The 24,168-nt window shown below is 37.9% G+C and overlaps 1 protein-coding gene across 7 annotated transcripts in view; it reads right to left on the bottom strand.

Moving 5' to 3' along the window:
* The window catches only part of GNG2 (G protein subunit gamma 2), a 128,058-nt gene that overhangs the window by 82,916 nt on the left and 20,974 nt on the right, over positions 1–24,168 (bottom strand). Inside the window, exon 3 of one of the 7 annotated variants that reach the window (XM_030929896.1) lies at positions 19,930–19,965. The exons of 5 other annotated variants lie outside the window; for them this stretch is intronic. Coding sequence is in view for 1 of the 2 variants with exons in the window: in XM_030929894.1 (XP_030785754.1) it covers positions 4,826–4,850 (25 nt within the window). In the remaining variant the exon portion in view is untranslated. Of the gene's footprint in view, positions 1–4,825; positions 4,967–19,929; positions 19,966–24,168 lie in introns of all 7 variants that reach the window. One more of the 7 variants, XM_030929894.1, reaches the window with a different exon arrangement.

Here is a 24,168-nt window from a genome sequence, read left to right as displayed (position 1 = left end):
CCAGCTGTGAGCACGTAAGTCCACGCCCTTGCTCAAACCACATATTAAATATAATCAATTCTTATTATTCATGGTAGTTATGTTCTATAAATTGCCAAAAACACAGAACATTGCATCTAGCAAAAATATGGGGTTAGGTTGCTGGGAGCCTCTGTTATACATTTTGGTCAACCAATCAACATACAACCTTGTTTTCTGTGTGTTTTTGTTTAAAAGACATTTAATATCTATTGTTGATTCGTTAGCATTAAACTGGAGGTGAATATAATCACTTGATTATATTTGAAATAGATCATTTCAAATATAAAGCATTATATTTCACTGAACGATTGGGTATGTAAATTGCTTATAGTTTTTGCTTTTAGCTCTATTGTAAACAATTTTAAAAGAAAGTTTTCATTTTCTTGACCATCATTTCCTGAGGATAAATACCCCAAACAGGTTGAAGAAAGTATCCCTGATTGCTCATAATAAACTAAGTAGGTCCTTTCAGAAAGTGATGACAAGCTTTCCTGTTTCCACAATGGTTTTCCTGCATTGAATTTTTCTCCTGAGTTGGATTTTAATTCATGTTCTTTCTTTTTGAGATGAGTTCTCCCTCTGTTACCCAGGTTGGAGTACAGTGGTGCAATCATTGCTCACTGCAGCCTCGACCTGCCAGGCTCAAATGATCCTCCCACCTCAGCCTCCAGAGTAGCTGAGACTACGGGTGTGCACTGCCCGGCTAATTTTTAAAATTTTTTTAACAGTATCTTTCTATGTTGCCCAGACTGGTCTCAAGTTCTTGGATTCAAGCAATCCTCCCATCTTGGCCTCCCAAAGTGCTAGGATTATAGGCATGAACCACCATGCCCAGCCTATTTCTTTAATTTTAATAAATTAATAGATATGACATTATATCTCATTTTTGTTTTCATTTGCATTTACTTAATTACTGGTGAGGTTGAAGAGTTGTTCATACATTGACTCAGTTATTCATTCAATTAATTAACATTTATCAAGCTCCTACTAGGCAGACCAGGAAACCAGGCCTGTGTCAGACACTGTCCGTGCCTTTGGGGAACCTCTCCTCCACCTGTCTTTACTTTTATACAAACTGTCTATTAAAATTCAACTGCCTGCTTATAGGAGTCTTGTGCCATCTTTTTAGCTTGAATAAGCACTTCATGTAATTTCAGAAAACAAATATGTACCTATTTTATTGCCAGTATCTTCCCAATTTCCTCTTTTCTTAGTTTTGATGGTTTGGTTAAATAACTTTAATTTTTATATAGCCAGAAATAACAGTCATATTCAAAATGAAAATGTTTATCAGAAAGATAAAATATCAATATGTGATATAAAAAAATCAAAAAGATTTAATCAAAATCTATTTAAAATTTCTTTTGTTTGCTGAATTAATTATATCATAAAATAGACATGCTATATTATGGAGAAAATAATTCACCAAAATATTCTAGAAATTTCCATATCATTAGTCTTTTTTTTTTTTTTTTTTTTTACAGATTGTTATTGTGATCTTAGTTGATGTAGCTGTCATACTGACAGTCTGCCCCTGGGCACACCACAGGCTCTGCACTACTGGGTTATTATATACCTAGATACTAGTGCCTCCCAGAGGGTCTATGCTCCAACTGACTCTGCCCCTGTACCCGCATTCTCCCCAACCCCCACTTCCAAAACACTGCCACTAATGCCACCTGCTCCACTGCCTGCTTTGTCATCCCTGACAACTCTAGGGCAGAGGGAGGGCACTGTGCACACCTCCACTGACCACTCAGTGGCTATTGGGGCTGTCAGTATCTATGCTGGCCATCCTCCCAGGTCCACTACCCTGCCATGGCCACTGATGGGTGGCATGATTAGATGCCTTATAATCTCAATAAAGAGATACTTTCTCAGCTGGGCGTGGTGGCTCACATCTGTAATCTCAGCACTTTGGGAGGCCTAGGCAGGATGATTGCTTGAGTCCAGGAGTTTGAGATCAGTCTGGACAACAAAGTGAGACTGCTTCACTACAAAAAAATAGAAAAACAAAATTAGGTGGGCATGGTGGCACACACCTGTGGTCCCAGCTACTTGGGAGGCCGAGCTGGGAGGATTGCTTGAGCCTGGGAGGTTGAGGCTCCAATAAACCATAATCACACTGCACTCCAGCCTGGGCAACTTTTTTGTCTCCAAAAAAAAAAGAAAACAAACAAACAAAAAGATACTTTATCTTTACCAACTGGTATGAAAACATTTCAGTATGTTAACACCCAATATAGCTCTAATGGTGCATGCCAACTCTGGATATCACACAACAACAAATGCTTTATATAAAATGATAATTCAGAAACATAATTTTGGCAGATTTAACACTTACTTAGATAGCAACTCCTAAGCATTCTCAAATATTTTAGATGGTCGATATGGCAGGATATGGGAACACACTGGTATCATCCTCAAATGCTCCACATTTGAGCTTTGCATGCACAGACTGAATATCTAACCTACATAAACAAAACCCAAAGTCAACTGATGAAAGCATATAAAGGATGGATACATTTGCACCGTCGCTTTTATTCAATCATAACTGTTGAGCTACTCTTTTTGGCAATTAGACTACCAATAGATCCAAAATCCCACTAAGGCCAGTTGGAAAGAACTTTAGGAAAGCAAAAGTTTCTCTCTGCTCTGTTCCAGGCCCATTTCTACCCTCTCGCAGAGAACATGGAAAGAAGAAACAGAACTGGTTTCTGGGAGTAAAAGTATTGAGTCTGTTAAGGAAAATGTTCCAAAGCTCAGAAAGAAGGTAGAAAGATTGTTGTGTCCCCTTCAATGTCATACTAGATCCTACGTTCATCTGACACTGTAGAAGGACACTTATTTGAATGAAAAAATAACCCCAAAGCTTATGGTTTTATTGCCCTGTGGGACATTAACCAGTTTTGAATATAACTTGGCAGTCTCGTTTCAGTATTTTTTCCTTCATTGATTGTATATAATTCAGTCTCTTGTATTCTTGAAACCAGGTTTTTTCACTCAGTGTTTCCTTCAATGAGTTAATCAAATCTTTTACATGTGCTTGTTACATATTTGTATGAGATTTCATATTCTTAACTTTTTCAATAAGTATATGAAAATGCTCAAAGTCACTAATCATTAGGGAAATGCAAATAAAAATGGCAATGAGATATCACCTCATACCTTTCAGAATTGGAATTTAAAAAACAGAAAATAACAAGTACTGGTGAGGATATGGAGAAATTGGAGTTCTTGGGTACTGTTGGGGGGAATGTAAAATGGTTCAGCTGCCATGGAAAACAGTATGATGCTTCCTTAAAAAATTAAAAATAGAACTATCATATGATCCAGCAATTTCGTTTCTGAGTGTATACCTGAAAGAATAAAAATCAGGGTTTTGAAGACATATTTGTACACTCACGTTCATAGCAGCATTATTTACCGTAGGTAAAAGGTGGAAGCAACCCAAGTGTCCATTGATGGGTGAATGGGGAAACAAAGCGTGACAAATACTTCCAGTGGAATATGATTCTGCCATGAAAAGAATGGAAATTCTGACACATGCTACCATGTGGATGAACTTTAAAGACGTTATGCTAAGTGAAATAAGCCAGTCATAAAAGTACAAATACTGTGTGATTCCACTTATATGTATGTAGAATAGTCAAATTCACAGAGACAGAAAGCCAAATGCTGATTGCCAGGGACTGGGGGGGAGGGCAGAATAGGGAATTATTGTTTATTTAAAACAGAGTTTCAGTTTTTAAATTTTTAAAAAAAATTTTATAGAGATGGGAGGTCTCACTATGTTGGATTTCAGCGTTGCCAGATGAAGAGCTCTGTAGAACTGTGCTCTTAAAAATGGTTATGATGGGGCCGGGCGCGGTGGCTCAAGCCTGTAATCCCAGCACTTTGGGAGGCCGAGACGGGCGATCATGAGGTCAGGAGATCGAGACCATCCTGGCTAACACGGTGAAACCCCGTCTCTACCAAAAAAATACAAAAATCTAGCCGGGCGCGGTGGCGGGCGCCTGTAGTCCCAGCTACTCGGGAGGCTGAGGCAGGAGAATGGCGGGAACCCGGGAGGCGGAGCTTGCAGTGAGCTGAGATCCGGCCACTGCACTCCAGCCCTGGCGACAGAGCCAGACTCCGTCTCCAAAAAAAAAAAAAAAAAAAAAAAAAAAAAAAAAAAAAAAAAAAAAAAAAAAAAAAAATGGTTATGATGGTAACTTTTATACTATGGGTATTTTACCATACTTTTAAAAGTTTATTTTCCTTTTTCTATCCTCAATTTTGAACATAAGCCCTAATTCTGTTTAATGTCAGAACCATTCATACTTCAGTTGCAACTAATGCCGGAGCTAGGGATGGCCTAACCCCCAAGGGAGTAGGGCTGACTCAGAGACTGTGGCATCAGTTAGAGAATGGCTGGAACCTGGTGGAGGCAAAGCCAGTTAAGAGCTGATGGGGGTAGGGTTGGGGGCTGAAATAGGCAGAGAGAGGGGAAAGGATCAAGTTCCCCAAACAAGCCTTAGAGCAAACTATTTGTCAGAAAGGGGTCAGGACAAGAAATATGCTGTAGAGACAGAGTAGTGTTAAAAGGGAGAGTATCACACACCGGGACATAGGCCCTTGAAGATCAGGTCAATTCCAGAGTAGAGATGGGGGTCCCAGAAAGCTCAATAAGGCACCATTAGATACAGAAATCTTCTCACAGCTGCTCTTTCTTTCCACTTTTACCATCTTTCCTCATTGCTGCTGAAGGGAAATAAAGCAGAATCTTCTGGTCTTTATTAATGAGTGTTCTGGATTACCTTACCATTTGATTTCCACCAAATCCTCATGGTATTGCAGTAGGAGCACTGAAGGGAGAATTGACAATACCCAAGTGCTGTAGCTGGCTGTCAAAGAAAGGGAACAGTGCCTTGGTCCCAGGAGCAGTTGGCCGGGAAGCTCTTCCCTATGGGTGGTAGAGACATTCCTCATCTCAGAGGTTGCAATGTTACAGAGTTCGAGGGCTCTGCAATGAATTGCACATTTGCATTCAGTGCACATTGTACCATTTTTAGTTATTTTTAATTCAGACAAAGAGCTTTCCCTGGTCTTTTGTGGCTGCATGTTTGTTCCATTGGGCTTTTGCTGGAGCTGTTATTTAACAGTTTCCTCTTTCTTTCTTTAATAAGTGATCTTTTTTAGCTTTGTTTCATGTTACTTGCTTGTATCTTTCACTTTTTATTAAACAGGGATGAGGAAGCAAGGGAAGAGCTCGAAGAACCATCCCAACTTTTCTCCTGGCCGGGTCTGTGGTGTGCCTTCCTATATCCATTCCAATGCTCATCAGACCCATATGTCAGACCCAGCAAAATCTAAATGCAGGGGCTACTTCTACCCCTAAAATTGTTCTTGCAAGTCATTCAAAAGAACCACTAAGGAAAAAATAAATAATTCTCTGTCCTTTCCTGTATAATTTAAATATTTCATAATCATTTTTAAGCAATAATATTAGCCTCAAAGGCAGCTTGGGGACATGGTTGGAATAATGCCACTCCAAAATTTTTAGAAAATGAGATCTGTAAACTAGTATTCATGTTCTCTAACATATGTAACCACAGGACACAGGCAATTCACTTGAGAAGCCCAGGCCATACATGGAAAGTAAAATAAATGGGAAACAATACCCAGAGAGCATGAACCCTCTAGAGAACAGTTAGGGAGTGTTAAATACATAGCCAGAGGGTTTCTCTGCTGATAGAGCCCCTTTCATACTAGCAGGCCTCCCAATCATCTCATTTTAAGGCAGAACTTGAAAGGAATGTTAGTACTATGCAGATATTTCCCACTAACTTGCTTTAAAACATTATTCCTTCAAAACATTGTGGGGCACACAGGTGTTACGCCCCTGTGGGACCCTGGCTTCAACATGGCAGAGCCAAGGACAGTCTGTCTACTTGGCCATGTTCAGTTCCATCTAGCCTCCCATCACATAAGTTCCTTGCCCTCCCAGAACCAGGTGAGAAGGGACCCTACACTATTTGGTAATCTACTATGAAATGAAGGCAACATTAAACATGGGCTTATGTCCCTGGAAAGCAAATTTGATCATGGATTCACCCATTTAATAACTTTTTCATCAAACTCCTCAACTTATCTCTCCTTTTTTGAAGTTACTGCTAGAATATTAGTTCAACTGGAAATTTGGTTCCATCTGTGGGTCCACCAAGTGACACCTCTTAATTTTAACATTATCCTTTTTACATCACAGGTTTACTCCCATGATGCCCCCACCCCGGAGTTGTACAAGATGACAACCTGCCTCCTTAGTTATGGGGGCCATCAATTCTACAGCTGCGTGACATTACAAAGTCTCCTTCCTCACCTAGATGATCAAGCTAAGGAAACTCATACATTTCCTAACTGTAAGTAAATGACTTGACTCTGCTGTATTCAGCCCGGATTGACCTGAACTGTCCAACTCTATCTAGTTAGTGCTAACAAAGCAGGCAGTATACAACATAAATTCCTAAATTTCCAAAGGCCAAAGTTCTTCTTTAGCCCTGAAGGCTCTTGGAATATACCCCATGGTAAGTCAACATTCACTCCTGGATTGTGGCAAAAAGGACGCCACCCAAAGAGACTGGCATCTATTCTGATATCATTCTACAGGTAGCATTATTTGCTTGTTCCTTTTGTTTCAACACTATTCCTCCTTTACTCACTTTATTATTTGTGATGGTGGTCATCATTACATAATTCACATATTCATCTTTTTTGGCTTTATGTTATGTTCAATAATGACACATTATTCTATTTCCTTATGATTTTAGTTCATGTATTATAATCCTGCCTTGTATTCTAATGTATGACTTTTTGTTTAAAGTGCATATCTTTTATGTGGCATTTTAAAGTTTATAGCTATAATGATTGTTATATTTTGGCCATCTATCTTTTTTTTTCTTATTTTTGCTATTGCTTATTTTTACTTTATAAATGCTGTAGTTATTAATTAAGTACCTTAAATATGCTCCCTTCTTTCAAGTAAAATTATTTCTATGTAAATCAAATCTGCACACAAACACACACAGACACAAGTCACTAAAATTATCGAAGTCATTTTTTGGTGATTTCTAGTTACAGCAATAGTAAAACCCAAAGCTCTTAGGCTTCTTTCTATGGGTAAAAAAGAACATTTAGGCTATTGGTTTTAGTTCTTCCTCATCTTATCTCATTCTCAATTTTTAGATTGTTATTCGGAAAGTTATACTTTTCTTGGGAGTCAGAAAGACACATATTCAAATCCTGACTCTACAACGTAACAAAGCAAGTTACTTAACCTCTTTGAGACTATTTTCTCATCTGAAACAAGAGGACAATACCAGCAGGGTTTTTGAAGACTAAATGAAATAATGTGTTATAAAAAACTTGATAATTGTAGATGTTCTCTAAATATTAGTTCCCTTCCTCTCTTCCTTTTACGTTTTAGAGTACAATTTTATTCTGCAATGGGTCTATGGTCTATGTGTTGATCCTCCTAGTTAATGTTTTTAGTATCCCATCTTGAGAGCAGGACTTGATAAGATGGCCACAGTGTGAAGAAATTCCTGTTCTGAATCCAAAGTGTAGGGCAGTGACTATTTAGGGTTAATGGGTATATTAGTCTGTTTTCACACTACTGATCAAGACATACCCAAGACTGGGCAATTTACAAGAGAAAGAGGTTTAATTGGATTTACGGTTCCACATAGCTGGGGAAGTCCTCACAATCATGGCAGAAGACAAGGAGGAGTAAGTCACATCTTACTTACATGGATGGTGGCAGGCAAAGAAAGCGTGTGCAGGGCAACTCCCATTTTTAAAACCATCAGATCTCATGGGACCTATTCACTATCACAAGAACAGCACAGGAAAGACCCGCCCCCATAATTCAATCATCTCCCACTGGGTCCTGCCCACAACATGTGGGAATTATGGGAGTTACAAGATGAGATATGGGTGGGGACACATAGCCAAACTATATCAGTGGGGTATGTGAAAATCTTTCTCTAGCTTTTCCAAATGAATGACATCTTGCCTGGATAATTTTTTCCATAAAAAGAGCTGCAGATGTTGTTTCATTTCCTTGGGGAGTTCACGGTCTTAATTTCAGTTACATCTGAAATCAGTACTTGGAATATTATCTGGCCTTTTTTCCAGATGTTTAAGATTTCTTCCTCACTGAAGTTTGAAAATGTTATAAGTAAACATCTTGGCATCTTTCTCTGGATGTTAATTTCCAGATTAACTTCCTAATATGTAGGCCATGTCCTTAATGAATTCTGGAAATATTGTCTACCTTAAATTGTTGATTCATTAACATTTATTTAGTCTATCAGCTCAAGTACTTTCACTTACCATTTTTAAGTTAAAACACTGTGTTCCATCATAGAAGTGGATCATTTTGGTCTGGCATTATTTATACATGTTTATTTAAGCTATCTAATTTTTTATTTGATTCTCTAGTTAATAAATATGCTTCCCTAATTAACTATTTAGTAGTTCTCCATGTAAACTCTTCTCTTTACTAGTTCTGGAAATATTCTTAATTGTATGTAATACTGTAATTTTCACTAAATGGCTTTTTATTTCCTGGCTTTAGTTATATCAGGCAATTTTAAACTTCATTGGTTTTTTTTTTTTTTTCCTATTCTTTTATAGTTTTATAATTTGGAATTACAACTTTTAAAAATTAGTTGAATTATTTTAAAAGTTCTCCTTTGTTTTTTGGATACTGAGGTTATGTTATTGAAGATTTTTGTTTGAGACACTATCATTGGCATTTGAATGGGTTTACTATGAAGAAGGCTATCTATACTGCTACTTAGGCCATAATTTCCCAGAAGCAACAGCATTTTTTACTTGTAAATACTACTTTTTAGAAATAAGTACATAAGTACTGTAGGTTTTGTTAAACTAATGATAAAATTCTTCCAATAAGTGAGACTCCTCCATGTACTTTGATGTACCAATAAGCTTATATCTTGAGGTTTTATCTTCAAATGAGCCTCTGTCCAACAGATAAAATTATACTTTAAAAAAACTGAAATGTAATTAGTTTCCTCTGTTAGAATTTTACTCTTAACATCATAGCTGATCTAGAACTAAAAGAAGAAACATCCTGCCTAACCATACAGAGCTCAAAGTACTGTTTTCCTCTATAATAATAACCCACAATAATACGATCCATTGTAGCAAAGTTGGAATTAAGTCAAGTGGTGCAAAGCTCTGCTTTAACATTTCTTCATTTCTTAAGTCAAGCTTATGACATCTGTCCCTGGAGATCTGAATTAGGAACTCCTCAATATGTTAGTCTGAGAACAAGTTTTAGCATTAACAAAAGAAAAGCTATTTATTTTAATATTTATCATACACCCAGCCATTTTACCAAACTTCCAACACCAAAAGAAGCAAAAACCTTTATATATTGATGAATGCCCTTTAAAATAAAGCTACAATATATTTGAATCAAGAGGCATGTTTTCCAGATGGAAACAGCAAAATATAAAAAAGTCCTTTCCAATAATACATGATTTTAATGCAGTTGTAATTGGAATCTCCAATGGTTGTTTTCCCCTTTTGGCAATACAACAAAATGAGTTTAAATTTTATATGGAAAAAAATGTCAAATAATAGCAATAAATGTTTAAAAAGAATAAAATGGAACCCAGTTGCTTTTCTAGATATTAAACCTGAAATCAAACTATTATAATGAAGATGGTATCGTTGATATTGGAATAGAAAATAAATCCAGGAAATATAATACAAAGTACAGAAACTGATCCAAGTATATGTGGAAACAATATATGATTAAAGTCGTGTTTCAATTCAGTAGATAAAAGAGGGTTTTTAAAGTAAATGGCATCATGGAGTTGGCTGTTTGGAGGAACATATTTATAGCTCATGTCATATACAAAATATATTCTAGATGGATTTAATATATAACATGGAGAAATATTTTTTAAAATATTAGAAGAAGAATAAGGAGGATATTTATATTACCTTAGATAGAGGAAATATGCCTAAGCAAGACAAGAAGCCAAAAAACCATAAAGGAAAACATAGACATATGTGAATACTTTAAAAAAAAGAAAGAAAAAGAAAAAGTATGGCAAAGGATACTATACACAAAACAGACAAACGATGGGCTGGGAAAGAAATAACTTCAGCGTGTAAAGTGATAAAGTATTACTATCACTAATAAACTAAGGGTTCTGTATAAATTGAGGGAAGAGTCAAATAATCTTACAAAAACATGGGCAAAGGATTCGAAACGATATTTGCAGAACAGAAAATACAAAAGATCAATGAAAACATATGAAAATATGCTCAACTTCACCAGAATTCAAGGGAATGCAAATTAAAATAGAATACCATTCTTCACCCATTACAGTGGTAATTTCCAGTGATGACTAGGAGATAGAAAACAGGCAGGCTCATACTTACTAATGGGCATCCAAATTGCTACAACCTTTTAAGAAAGAAATCTAGCAATATATTTTAAAATTTAAGAGATCTAAGTGCTTTGACTCAACAATCCCCCTGTTTGGGATTCCACCACAGTGAAGCACGGATGTATGACAGGTTAGTTAGAAGAAACACAACCACAACCAAGAAGACAAAACTAACATCACTCCACAGGCGACAGGGGAGTGAAGATGATGTAATCATTAACATGAATCTGTTAGATCCACAACTACAAGCTAGGTGAATTATGTGACATTTGTCACATAAAAGATAGTTGCACATTAACTCTTACATTTGAAAAATTTCCATACAACTACCTAATATGCATGCATGTGATTGAACTATATGCAACTGCTGATTTCAACTACTTTGGCCTAATAAAACAACAATCTCATAAATTGCAACCCAACATATATTTATTACACATTTATGAGCATGAAGAAAAATGTGGAATGATATACCCCAAAGCATTAACATTGGTTACATGGGGGAGGAGGGAAGTAAGGGAAAAAGGAGAAATGAGCTTCTTCCTATAGCTTTTTACTTGTAAAAACAAGAGCATGTTACATTTGTAAATTTAAAATATCTGATAAAGAAAATAAAGAAGGCCAGCCACAGTGGCTCATGCCTGTAATCCCAACACTTTGGGAGTAGGCTGAGGTTGGAAGATCACTTGAGGTGAGGAGTTTGAGACCAGCCTGGCCAACATGGTGAAACCATCTCTATAAAAATTACAAAAATTAGCCAGTCATGGTGGCACATGCCTGCAGTCCCAGCAGAGGCAGGAGAATCGCTTGAACCCAGGAGGCGAAGGTTATAGTGTGCCAAGATCACGCTACAGCACTCTAGCCTGGGGGACAGAGTGAGACTCCGTCTCAAAAAAAAGGAAAAGAAAGAAAAAAGACTCTCAGGTTCAATATTGCTTGAAAACATATCTACATTTGTCTACAGTAATGGCTCACTTTATCAAACATAATAACAAATAATTTATGTCCTTGTCTCTTTCACCAAGATAGTTAAAAATGAGTTGTTGAAATAACAACTCTGTTATTTAAAAAAATAGAATTCCAGAATATATTTGCAACTAGCAAAAATTAAAATTCAGAGAACTGAATGACTGTTCTGTCCAACACTTAACTGTTGACAAGTGGAGCAAGAAGAACTCTCATACTGCTAATGAAGAATCAATTGGTATAACCACTAATGGTCAACCTAATAAAGTGAACATTTGCAATGTTCTATGCCTTAGCAACTGAACTCCAAAGTATATGTCCTAGAAAAACTCCTGGATGTGAACCAGGATACATGAATAGAATGCACAGAGCAGCGTCGCACATCAGAGCAAAAAGCTGGACACAACCCAAATGCCCAATGTGTGTAGAGTGAATAAAGTGTGTGATATTTCACACAGTGGAAGAATGGTACACTAATTAATGCTAGATAGCAGTAAAAAATGGGTAAACTACAGCTATGCACATCCACCTAGATGAATCTTAAAACATAATGTTGGTTAAAAATCCAAGCCAAAGAAGAAGCATGATGTCATTTATTTAAAGTTCTAAAACAGACAAACTAAACTATATATGCAGGGAAGTGACAAATAAAATGTCCAGATTATAGCTTTCTGGGAAGGAGGAAAAAGGAGGATGGAATTGGAGAGAAGCATACAGGAGTTTTTAAAGGTGGTACTTAAAAGATGGGGAATATATGTGGGTTTTACTAACAGTCTTTTATATATATATATATGTATTTACAATGCATTCTTTTGATGTATTTTACATATACACACATACATACACATATAGACACAGAAAGAATGCCCTTAGATCTATGTCTAACTTTCATAGCTTCATGCCTATGAAGCTACGAAAGACCAGAATATGCAACCCCCAAATGGGAAGGAATGTTCATCTGGAGGTTACCAAGAAGTAGACGCAAGAAAGTTCTTTACCTCCTTCTATTTGCCTTAAAGTAGGACACAGATTATTAAGGACAAAAGGTATCCCGCCCTGCACTCCCCTCCTTCTGTACTGGGGAGAACAAAGGCTAATTACTGGGGACAACTTTAGATGCTTATTGGCCTGGAGATGGTATGAGAGGAATCTACATGAACAAGGATTACTAACTTGCTTTTATCTGCCATTTATTTGCCTTCCCCACAGTTGGCCCAGTTAGAGACTCAAAGTTCTTTTCCATCGTCTTGTCACTTCTCTAAAGAATGTACTGTTCTTTGCTGAAGATGCTCTATAAACTGGAATTCAAAGCCATCTCTTTAGGAACTACTCAATCTTTGTGTGTCTCCCATGTGTACTATGTGTATATGAAATAAACATGTTAATAAACTTGTTTGTTTTTGCTTTTTAATCTGTCTTTTGTTACAGGGGGTAATTCCAACTAAGAACCTATAAATATTGAAGAAAAACTTACTTTATTGAATTTTATCTTATTGAAGATGGGCTTCTTATTGAAGAAGCCACTTAACCATCTTCCAGGTGTACTTTGTGTTGTAGATTCTTAATACATAACGGAATGAATATATTTCTAGAGTAATACTCAAAGGAACATTGCTGGGAGCCATATTCTTCCAGTGCCAGAGTAAAATGGAAAGTTATGGAATTTTCTGTTGTATGCCAGAGCTGGAAAGAATATAACAGAAAACCCAAGCTAAACACACACTGTGACATAAATGTTTCCAAGTCACCTTGGGAAAATAATTTACCAAGTTATAGCAAAAAGCAAAGGTAACATTTCTGAGTAGAGTTACATTGGTTTTACTTTTACCCTGGGTTAATAATACCTTTCTTTCACTTTAAGATCTAAACTAAATGACACCAAAACTCCAACCTTGGCTAGTAAGATTTTTGAGGGCAGGTGAAAAAAATGCCTTTTCTCAACCACAAATCTCATGTACTCAGGAAACAATGATTTGTTGGGAATAGACCAGGTGGAGCTCTATTTCCAGATATTACAATGTTGGTCCTGATTCATAGCAGTTGAGCGGCTAAAAGCATTCTAAATAAGGCAGTGTTTCACCAGGTGAAGGAAGACAATTAGAAAGGGAGGAAGTCTGTCCTTATTCCCATCCTCCACAGCTGCCTGAAACCAAAGTTTTACCCATGACTAAATCACTACTCATTTTGATCTCCCGGCTTCTTTTCCTTTCCAAGGATTATTTTGAGTACTTGGACTTCTATTTTACTCACTCAGTTGTATCTACTGTGGTTAGGAGTTTGATAAATAATCTGATTTAGCTAAGATGCTTTACTGACAGGATATCCTGTATCTCGTTAACTAAGTAAGGCTAGAGGAAAGAGTGATTAGACAATCTGAATGCATGTTATTTTTAAAAAGTAAAGGAAAAGACAAAAAAGCCAAAGTAGGTACAGGGCCTTTATTATCTCCAATAAACCAAAACAGTACGGCACTGAACTACCTTGTATCTGCAAACACAATTTATCTGCAGATGCCACATTTTTATTTTCTAATGCAAGAAAGTTCTACATTGTGCTCAACACCTGGAAATATAGGTGCAGTACAACCAATGAGTTAAAAAGCTTTAAGTTTTCCCTTTGGCAAACAAAAAAAAAGGAGGAGGGAGCGAATTAAATTAATGGCTTCCCTTGAATGTTTATTTTTCCCAAAGTTTTTCAGACTGCTTTTATAAAATAGCAACTTTATTGAGATACAATGAAATACCATAAAGTTCACTTCGAAGGTATACAATTCAGTGTTTTTAGTATAGTCACAGATTAGACTGTGAATTCTGTACCCAACACCACGATCAAATATCAGAATATTTTCATCACCCCCAAAAAGCAAACCCAACGACTGGGCGTAGTAGCTCACTTTGTGAGGCTGAGGCAGGCAGATCACCTGAGGTCAAGAGTTCGAGATCAGCCTGGCCAACATGGTGAAACCCCGTCTCTACCAAAAATACAAAAATTAGCCCGGCGTGGTGGCACACACCTGTAGTCCCAGCTACTTGGGAGGCTGAGGCAGGAGAATTGCTTGAACTCTGGAGGCAGAAGTTGCAGTGAGCAGAGATCGCTCCAATGCACTCCAGCCTAGGCAACAGAGCGAGACTCCGTCTCAAACAAACAAACAAACAAACAAACAAACAAACAAAACAAAACAAAACAAGAAAGAGCAAACCCATACCCATTAGCAGTCACTTCCCCTTCCCCTCTTCCCTCTCCCCTCTCCCCTAGCCTGAAACCACTAATCTACCTCCTGTCTCTATGGATTTGTCTATTCTGGATATTTCAGTGCCTGGGATCATATAATATGTAGCCTGTTGTGTCTGGTTTCTTTCACCTACACAGTGTTTTCAGGGTTCATCCACACTGTAGCATGTATCAGTACCTTGTTCCTTTTTATGGCTGGATAATCCATTGTATGGATACACCACATTTGTGGTGTTTCCTCCAGGTTGCTTGTTTATGATAAGAAACAAAAGCAAGCCTAGGAAGCAGAAAGAACCAGATTCCAGCTGTGTACCCAACCTAAACCAGGGATTAACAAACACAATTACTATTATATCTGCATTTATACCCAATTGTTGTAAACTGCCCTACTCCTGGAGGATGTTAATGAGATGTCAGCTGTGGTAACATGGAATTCTAAAACTTTCTCTTACACTCTTAATGAGGAAAGAAGAAAGAAAATGGAATTTTAAAAAATTGAGGCTGAGGTAGGAAGATTACTTGAGCCCAGGAATTCAAGACCAGCCCAGGTAACATAATGAGACCCCATCTCTTCAAAAACATTTAAAAATTAGCCAAGCGTGGTGGTGTGCACCTGTGGTCCTAGCTACTGGAGAGGCTGAGGTGGCAGGTTCGCTGGAGCCCAGGAGGTCGAGGCTACGATCATGCCACTGTACTCCAGCCTGGGTGACAAAGCGAGTCCTTGTCTCAAAACAACAAAAACAAACAAAACCATAATTGAGTAATTACCACTAATAGGTAAGCAGATAAACATTGTGGTTTACCAGTACAATAGAATACTACCCAAGAATAAAAAGAATAAATAGTTGATGCATACAGCATGGATGTATCTCAGTGTAATTATACTGAGAGGGAGATAGAAGGGAGAGATGATCATGGAGCATGAGGAAACTTTTGAATGAATATGTTCATCATCTCGTTTGTGATGATGGTCTCATGGGTGTATGCAATCAAAATTCATCGAATCATACCCTTTGAATGTGTGTTATTTATTGTATATCAACTATACATAAATAAAGCTGTTAAGAAATAATTTTTTAAAGGAGCATAGGCATATTCATCAAATTACATATATCAAATATGTGCATTTTTTAAAAATCTCAATTGTACTTCCAAATGGTTGTTTTCAACAAGTGTATACATCCTAAAGAGGTATTTGCATGACTACTGTGTGGAAAACACTGCCTTAATTTTGCATATATAATTTCAATTAATTTTACAGCAAGTCAAGTTATTCTCATTTTTCATACTAGGAAACTTAAGGTTGAGAAAGTTCAGTAACTTGCCAAGGTGGTCACAGTCAGTGCTACGCTAACTTCAGTTAGTTTTAACTCCACCGCCCCAGCTCTTTTCTCTACACCACACTGCCTCTCACTGACCCAACCCTTCCCAGCACTTCCCAAGTCAGGGAATTTTCCCATCCACAGAGGAGGTTTGTGCTTTAGGATAGCATTCCACATTTGTTTTGTCCATCATTTTGTGCTGCCACAAATACTTCCCCAACGAATTTATCTGATTCAGTGGATTTATTCATTTTCAGTGGATCAGAGTGGTTAATCTAGATTAGATCAAGGCAAGTAATCCTGGTCCCTGGCTCAAAGAAATGAAAATAATTCATCTGAGATTCAAAGCAAGCTGGACAACACCAAAAACTGGCCACTCAATCCACTAGCCAGGCATGGCATTTCTTGGGGAATAACAGTCATTTCCTTTGATGTTGGGAGGCCCAAGAAAGTGGCTATCTAAAGGTGCTCTGAGGTGTCCAGCTACTTTTTGTAGCAAACTTAAACTGTAAGTTGAGGTTGCCATCTGTCTGTGAATAGGGAAAACATAGGGTGGTTTTCTCTCTCTGTGTAGCTCCTCCAGATCATCTTTCACCACACAAACAACTAAACTCTGTCCAAATGCTACCATTGTAGCCGGGTCCATTTGAACATGGGCTATGACCTTGACTAAGTAAAATTAATAAAAAAGTGAAAGCTGGTTAAAACAATTTTTTTTTCTAAGTTATCTACACTTTTTGGAAATGCTGCCATTTCCTTCATGCAAGACTTCCACGATGAAGGTTAACTGTGCTGTGTATCTTCCATTTGTCCCTCCAAATCCATTCTCCATCCACCTGGTTTATGCCCCAGGAAACTAAACTGCATGAAGCCAGTAGCAGACTTCCTTGCTCTTTGCCTCCCAGTTGGGTTTGGCCAATGAGGAGCATGAGCAGGCAATCAGAATAAGTGGAAGAATCAGTTCAGGCTACTTGTTTCCTGGGTTCTCTGCCTGCAGGATCATTATAATCTGGCTATATTCCTTTCCTGGAGGCCACAGCTCCACTAAGGAGGTCCTTTCCTCACTGTCCTCATACCTCAGGCCAAAGGATAACACAGGAGCCCTGGGAAACTGCATTCTCCCTTGCAGTTTTCCTATACTCTGCCCTCATCCTTGGAAATACTCTCTTTACTAAGTGCTCTTGAAATTAACCAGTTTGAGGATGCCACCTGTTTCCAATACAGCTGACGTTTCCTGAGGGCTGAGTATGCCCTATTCAGAATATGAACTTATTCAAAGTTCTCAGTTTATATGAAAACACTGACATTCACGGGGTTAATAACAAGCCCAGGCAAAGATAAACAATGGCTAGATGAGGTGTAGAGTGGTCAGACAGCATCAATTCAGCCTCACACCAATGCTCATTGGCAATTGTGTAAGGTGAAGGCATAGTCACATAGACTTATGAGAACAGTGAAGGTGGTAGCTACATTTCACAGATTTTAAAATGTGAGGAAAGCAAAACATTTTCGGGTTGATATGTCATGCTTCTTCATGCTTATAAATTATATTTCCACGGTGACATCAACTTTTTTGCATATGGTATTCCACTTCGATTGAAGCTTTAAGCCATTTTTTGGTTGTAATTATCAAATATAAAGAAAGAGACACTTGCTACAATAAAAACTGCCTAAATGGCAAATCTAAGATTTCAGAGAGGTACCATCTGTTTTTCCTCATTGAGAGGTATTATCATATATAGTGAAAAATGCTATAAAAGTGAAGTGATGCTTTTTGTGTCATGAATAAGTTATAATCTCAAGTAGATTTTGATTACTTAGAGCTTATAGCAAAGACATAAGTCCATTAAGGAAAAGATGGATCTTGATCCTATCTGACCCCAAAACAAATAACTTCCTATCTCCAGAATCACCTCAACTATATCATTCCCATGAAGTATATCTAAAATAACTGCTTTAAGATTTATTTTCCTTGATTTTTCTTTAATGAAGCCAAAATGTTATTAATATTTAACATGAATCTATAAAGGTCTTTTAAGTAAAAAGGCTAAAATGTTGAAATATTAATAATGACATTTTGTTTATTTTTTGTCTAGGGTGTGTGTGTGTGTGTATGTTATAGAACAGGGTTGGGGATAGAAAAGAGAAACCCATTGAATAAATCTAGGCCAGAAAGGTAAAAGCTCTATCTTTGTATTCATTATGGGTATTGATTAGAACTTAAAAGAGTACTTGAGGCCGGGCGCAGTGGCTCAAGCCTGTAATCCCAGCACTTTGGGAGGCCGAGACGGGCGGATCACGAGGTCAGGAGATCAAGACCATCCTGGCTAACATGGTGAAACCCCGTCTCTACTAAAAATACAAAAAACTAGCCGGGCGACCTGGCGGGTGCCTGTAGTCCCAGCTACTAGGGAGGCTGAGGCAGGAGAATGGCGTGAACCCGGGAGGCGGAGCTTGCAGTGAGCTGAGATCCGGCCACTGCACTCCAGCCTGGGCAACAGAGCGAGACTCCGTCTCAAAAAAAAAAAAAAAAAAAGAGTACTTGAAAGAAGGTCTCAAAAGAAGATCTGGAGGACCCTGGCAGCTTTCATTTAACTCTGCATAACATCAGATGGTTCTTAGAAAGCACTCACTTGTTTTCCAAATAAGTGGTAATTTCGCTCTTTCAACTTTTCCTAACTCAGTGTGACATATCATTGAATAATACCATCTTATATGTGTGTCATATTTTACAATTTATACAGTGTATTCCTATTCATTATCTCAATTGATATTTACGTATTTCAGGTAGAGTCAGGGTGAATATTACAACCTCCACATTACAGATGAGGAAACTAAGGCCTGGAGGTATAAGTCAAAACTCTTTTAATCACAACTTGAATTAGCTTGGGCAAAACATGGGAATGTATTGGCTCATGTGGACTGGATTCATGGACTGCAATTATGACTGAGCTCTCTCCTTCTTTCCTTTCTCTCTCTCTGACTCTCTCTGCTTCCCCTCTGTGCACTGGATCTGATTCTTTCCACAGACTGAAACACAGCTTTATGTGATTCTTACTGCCTTGGGACCAGAAAGGATGGGACCTCTCCTCTCAACTTGAGTTGGAAAATTCTAGAGGAAGAACCTCCTGGCCCCTGCTGATGGCAGGCCCACCCTCTGAACTAACCACTGTGGTCTGGGGATGAAATACTGTGGCTTCCTCAGCATGGGTCAAGTCTCCTCCCCTGTGGTCAGTGTTACCTAAACAGCCTAACAAAATCGGAACAGAATAGCCACTGAGGAAACTAGGAGGAGAGAAGCAGCCACCTTAATTTGTTTCTACTGCCTTAAATAACTTGTCCGGGGGCTGAATCAAAACAACTGCCCAGATTTTCAGTCTGCACCCATCTCCTTCACTTCACAGCCTTTTCCTGCAGAAGCCACAGAGGTGTAACTGCACTTCTCTCTTCCTCACAGTTACCACGTGGTCTGGGTCAAGACTAGTTGGAAAAGACTCGATTCTGTCTTGATTCTGTCACTTTTCAGCTGTGTGACCCTAAGCACATTACTTAACCTCTGGGAACCACAGCTTCCTCCTTTGTAAAATAAACAGTTCCTGCATTGCAGGGTCATCTAAAGGATAAAGGGAGATAATATACCCCAGATGACTTTGAAAATCATAAAAGAACTACATTAAGGTTTATTACTTAAGTTCCACATGTAAATGTTAACAGAGGCTAAAACTACACATTAACATCCTTCAGCTGTAGTTCTCACTACCACCAGCCCTCTCTGTTAGCATCACTTTGGTTCTGACATTTTTTTTTCTTTCAGTTTTAAAAGGCACATTTTAAAAAGAAGCATAATAGTGTCTCAAAATGTAAAATTTAGCTCAGAAGAAAAGCTTATGAACAGATGGTTCAATGGCACTTATACTCACCTTTTTGATACAGATTAACCAGGAGATGAAAAATCTCTGTAAGAGACACAAGAAACTCTCAACAGTGATTGCCTCTAGGGACTGAGGCTAAAAGTTGGTGGAAAGAAACACTTTTATTTTTCATTTATGCCTGTCTCTACTACTTGAATTTTTAAAATCTTTCACATATATTCTTTTTTTTCCTGCATGAATTCCTTTCATAATAAAAAAAAACTAACTAAAAATAAAATCATAATTGCCATAAAAAAGGATCATATACCGGTTATAGTATACAGTATATAGTATATGCCCGTTATAGTATACAGTATATAGCAGTTATAGTATATAAATGATATAGTGCCTGGTACAGAAAAAGCTTTCAATAAGTTTGTGCTTATTGATCTAGATATCCCTAGTTACCACCTAATCAACTAAAATAAAATCTAATTTTATCTCTATGAATGTATATTTTTCCATGAATCATACTGTAAGAAGTGCTCATTACCATCTGCCATGGATATGATTTTAAACTCATAAATTCACACAACAAACATGAAACCTCCTTTTTAAATTCTCAATTATAAACACAGTACATGTGGCTACCTTTCAACGCTGTTACTGCTCTTCTTATAAGCTGACTTCCTTATTAACATTGGACAATGCTGGGCTTCCAGGAACCATACCATTTTACAGCTGCGGGTTTACATGATATTTCTAAGAAATTAAAGGTTACATGGCAGCATATGCCAAAGCTAACAGAGAGATTTAAATAGTATTTTTAAAAAATGATGTAAATGGCTAGGAAGTTTGAATGCTATGCACTGGTTAAGTGCTATACTGGTTGCCTAGTTACATCTCTGTAGAAAGGTTAAAATGGTTGTCTCTAAATCTAAAAGAAATTTAAAGTCCTAAAGTTTCACGATGAAGCTAAGGATTGCTTGCGCACCCCTCTGCAGTCGCGCCTTGAAACAAATCCCCATCAAGTCATGGTGCTTGGGAATGTCTTAAGGAGATTTTTAATAAAAAGTATTTATATATATGAAATTTGTTACCTTGCTCTCATTTCATTAAAGTTATTACATCTGGACTCTCCTTTTTTCTTTTTTTGAGACAGTCCCGCTCTGTCGCCCAGGCTGGAGTGCAGTGGCGCGATCTCGGCTCACTGCAAGCTCCGCCTCCCGGGTTCATGCCATTCTCCTGCCTCAGCCTCCCCAGTAGTTGGGACTACAGGCACGCGCCACCATGTCTGGCTCATTTTTTTTTTTTTGCAGTTTTAGTAGAGACGGGGTTTCACCGTGTTAGTCAGGATAGTCTTGATCTCCTGACCTCGTGATCCGCCCGCCTCGACCTCCCAAATGGACTCTCCCTTTTATCACTACGAATTGCAGTCTGCTACTATAGGCTATTAAAACACTTTCCAGCCTAGCTGGTGCAAATTCTATCCCACGATAGGTGGAAAAAAGTCCAGTATTTTAAAATTTTAAACTTAAAAGCAATTTTTTACTGTGACCAGCTCTGCAAAGTATAGGCCAGTCTACAACATAGTAACAAAAACTACACAGCTAAAGAATAAACAACTAGTATCTTAACTCTCAGAGATGTTCCTCTTTTACCTCTCAAGGGTTTCCTAATTAGTTCTACCTTGCAGACACGATTACATCCAAATACCTGCTCCCAGCAATGGAACAGAATAGAACAACTTTGGTATAGAAATTTAATATGAGTGTATTAAAACGGATTCACACTTCTTCCAGAATTTGAAGGTAGGAGGAAACAGTCTTTTTCTTTTTTCCTCTTGACGTTCAGTCAGCATTTTGTTTTGAATTGAGGTAAAATTCACATATAAAATTACCATTAGCCATTGTAAAGTGTACAATTCAATGGCAGTTAGTACATTCACGGTGTTGTGCAGCTATCACCACTATCTAGTTCCGAGACATTCCATCACCCTGGAAGGAAGCGCTGTACCCAGATAAATAGTTATTTTGATCCTTATTTACATTTACTCTCCAATTTCTCCTTGAAAAACAATTAAAGAACCTAAGTTTAAATTACAGCATAAGAACTTGATGTGTTTTCATTTCTTCTGAAACTTGTTGATTCACAAAAATCAGTAAAGATTTGAAGTTGAAATGAGGCTAATCCTAGCAAAATGAAACCAGGATTGAAAGTCCTGAAAGGAAGAAACCCAAAAAGAGATTGAGGAAAAAAATCAAAATAATTCACAATTCTGTCCAGGCCCCATCCTTGCCAGAAAGCCAGATTCTACTTCAATGACTGATAGTGCTGAATCTTTTTTGGAAAGGAAAAAAAAAAAAGAATTGAAATATGCTTTGGATCTACCAAGTAGGAAATTTTGGAAGACAGGAAACGATTAAATACATTTTTAAAAAAGAAGTCTTTTAGCTCCTAAAAGTCAAATGCCTATTCTAGGGAAGCTAATTTATTGTTCTTTCAAGTACGATTACAGCTCTCTTTGCTTAGTCCTAATGATTTAGAGAACAAAATTCTCCAAAGAAAAGCCACAGAAATGTAAGGGATGAGGCCCCAGGACCTTCAGTTTTCATGGTTTCTCAGTGTGGCTTTGCTATGGATGATGTGGGCAGAGTACTGCAGAAGCAGTGTGGAAAGGCCCAGCAAGCGTCTTTACCCAGATGCAGCAACTTTACATGGGGGTAAGTGGCTCATGCTCCACTGCTGGGAAGTCAGGAAGCGCCATGCTCTTAGAACCAAATAAGACTCCAAGACATGATCCAGTCCAATCCCCTCCCCCTGGGCATTCAAGATAGTCTTCCTAATACTTACCTCTTTCTGAACAGTCTATGCTATCTCTTAGCAGGGAAAAGTTCAATTTTGCTCTATGAAAGGCAGGATTAAAGCTAAGAGAGCTCTGCGCTGCATTGGCAAACTTGGGTTTTATAACTTCCATGCAGGCTGACATGCTGAAAAAGATTCAGCGAAGTCCCGTGGTCACCTCAGTAACAAAGCTTTTAAAGCTTCCATCATCAGAGGCAACGTGCAGAAGCCTGCTGGTAACACAGGAGAACTGAAAGGGCAGCTAGGGCTTGTGACTACAAACGTGGCTGCTGCTTCTCAGTTCTGAATCTTAGGGGCTTTTTTGGTCTTTTTAAGCTGGTCTGAACAAACATGCATATATAGATATAGATTTTCCAAAAGAGTTAGATTAACCCCCGTTTTCAACCCAAATATTATGGGATATGGTCATTATTTGGTTCACTCAAAATTTATATTTTAACAATGCATCAATGTGACAGCTACTTTCTATTAGAGTCATTTTGTTAGGCATCTGGAATGACCAACTGTCCTGATTTGCCCCGGATTCTCCCAGTTTTAGCACCGATAGTCCTGTGTCCCAGGAAAGCCCTGTCTTGGCAAATAAGGGCAGTTTGTTGCCCTGCTGCTAGCTCTAGGTTTGGACTTAAGGTTTGTATTGCTGAAGTGTCTAAAAGTGGATTTTAAGAGGACTTGCTACAAAAAAAAAAAAAAAAAAGCTGAAAATTTTTAAATCTTCACCATAAATTTCCAGCCATATTCTACTCAAAAGACGATTTAAAAAAAAAAAATAACCCAGTGATCTATTTCATACACCAGGCAAGAAACGGTTTCTTACTTTGTGGGGATGACTTAATGTATGGAGGAAATTATACCATACCTAGAAATTGGCTATAATAAATACCACTCCAGTGAGGTTCTGTATTATTATGTTATTTTTTCCTCCAATTTCCACATTTTAAAGCCTAATAAATAATATATAAAATGACAGGCAGACATAACAGCATAAAATAAAAACCTCACATTTCTTTGGTTCTATTCAAGACCTTGTAACCTGTACACTGTAGGCAAACCCTCCAGAGTTGGAGAAATGATGAAAGCAGCATACTCTCTAGGGGTCACATCTATAGTACCCAAAAGTCTGGCCAAGAAAGGAGCCATTGGACTTCAACCTGTCCCCTTGATCCAATGCCAGATACTTCAAGAAAACCAAAAGGCTTCAGTACCTGGACCTGCAAAGTGAGAACTGTAGAACCAAGATGAGAATTGCCTTCATCAATGTTGGAAATGTTAACGTTTTAATCCTATACACTTAGACATTAGATGGTCTGCTATCTGAAGCATTTCCACCGTTCTGAAGAATTAGTCTCTTTGACTTTGTAGTAGGCAGAATAATAGGTCCCAAATATGTTCAGTCCTAATCCCAGGAACCTGTAAATACATATCCTTACAGATAAAGGGACTTCA

The sequence above is a fragment of the Rhinopithecus roxellana genome, chromosome 5, assembly GCF_007565055.1.
Source record: "Rhinopithecus roxellana isolate Shanxi Qingling chromosome 5, ASM756505v1, whole genome shotgun sequence".
Taxonomy (NCBI): domain Eukaryota; kingdom Metazoa; phylum Chordata; class Mammalia; order Primates; family Cercopithecidae; genus Rhinopithecus; species Rhinopithecus roxellana.
This window is presented reverse-complemented; position numbering and strand designations above follow the sequence as displayed.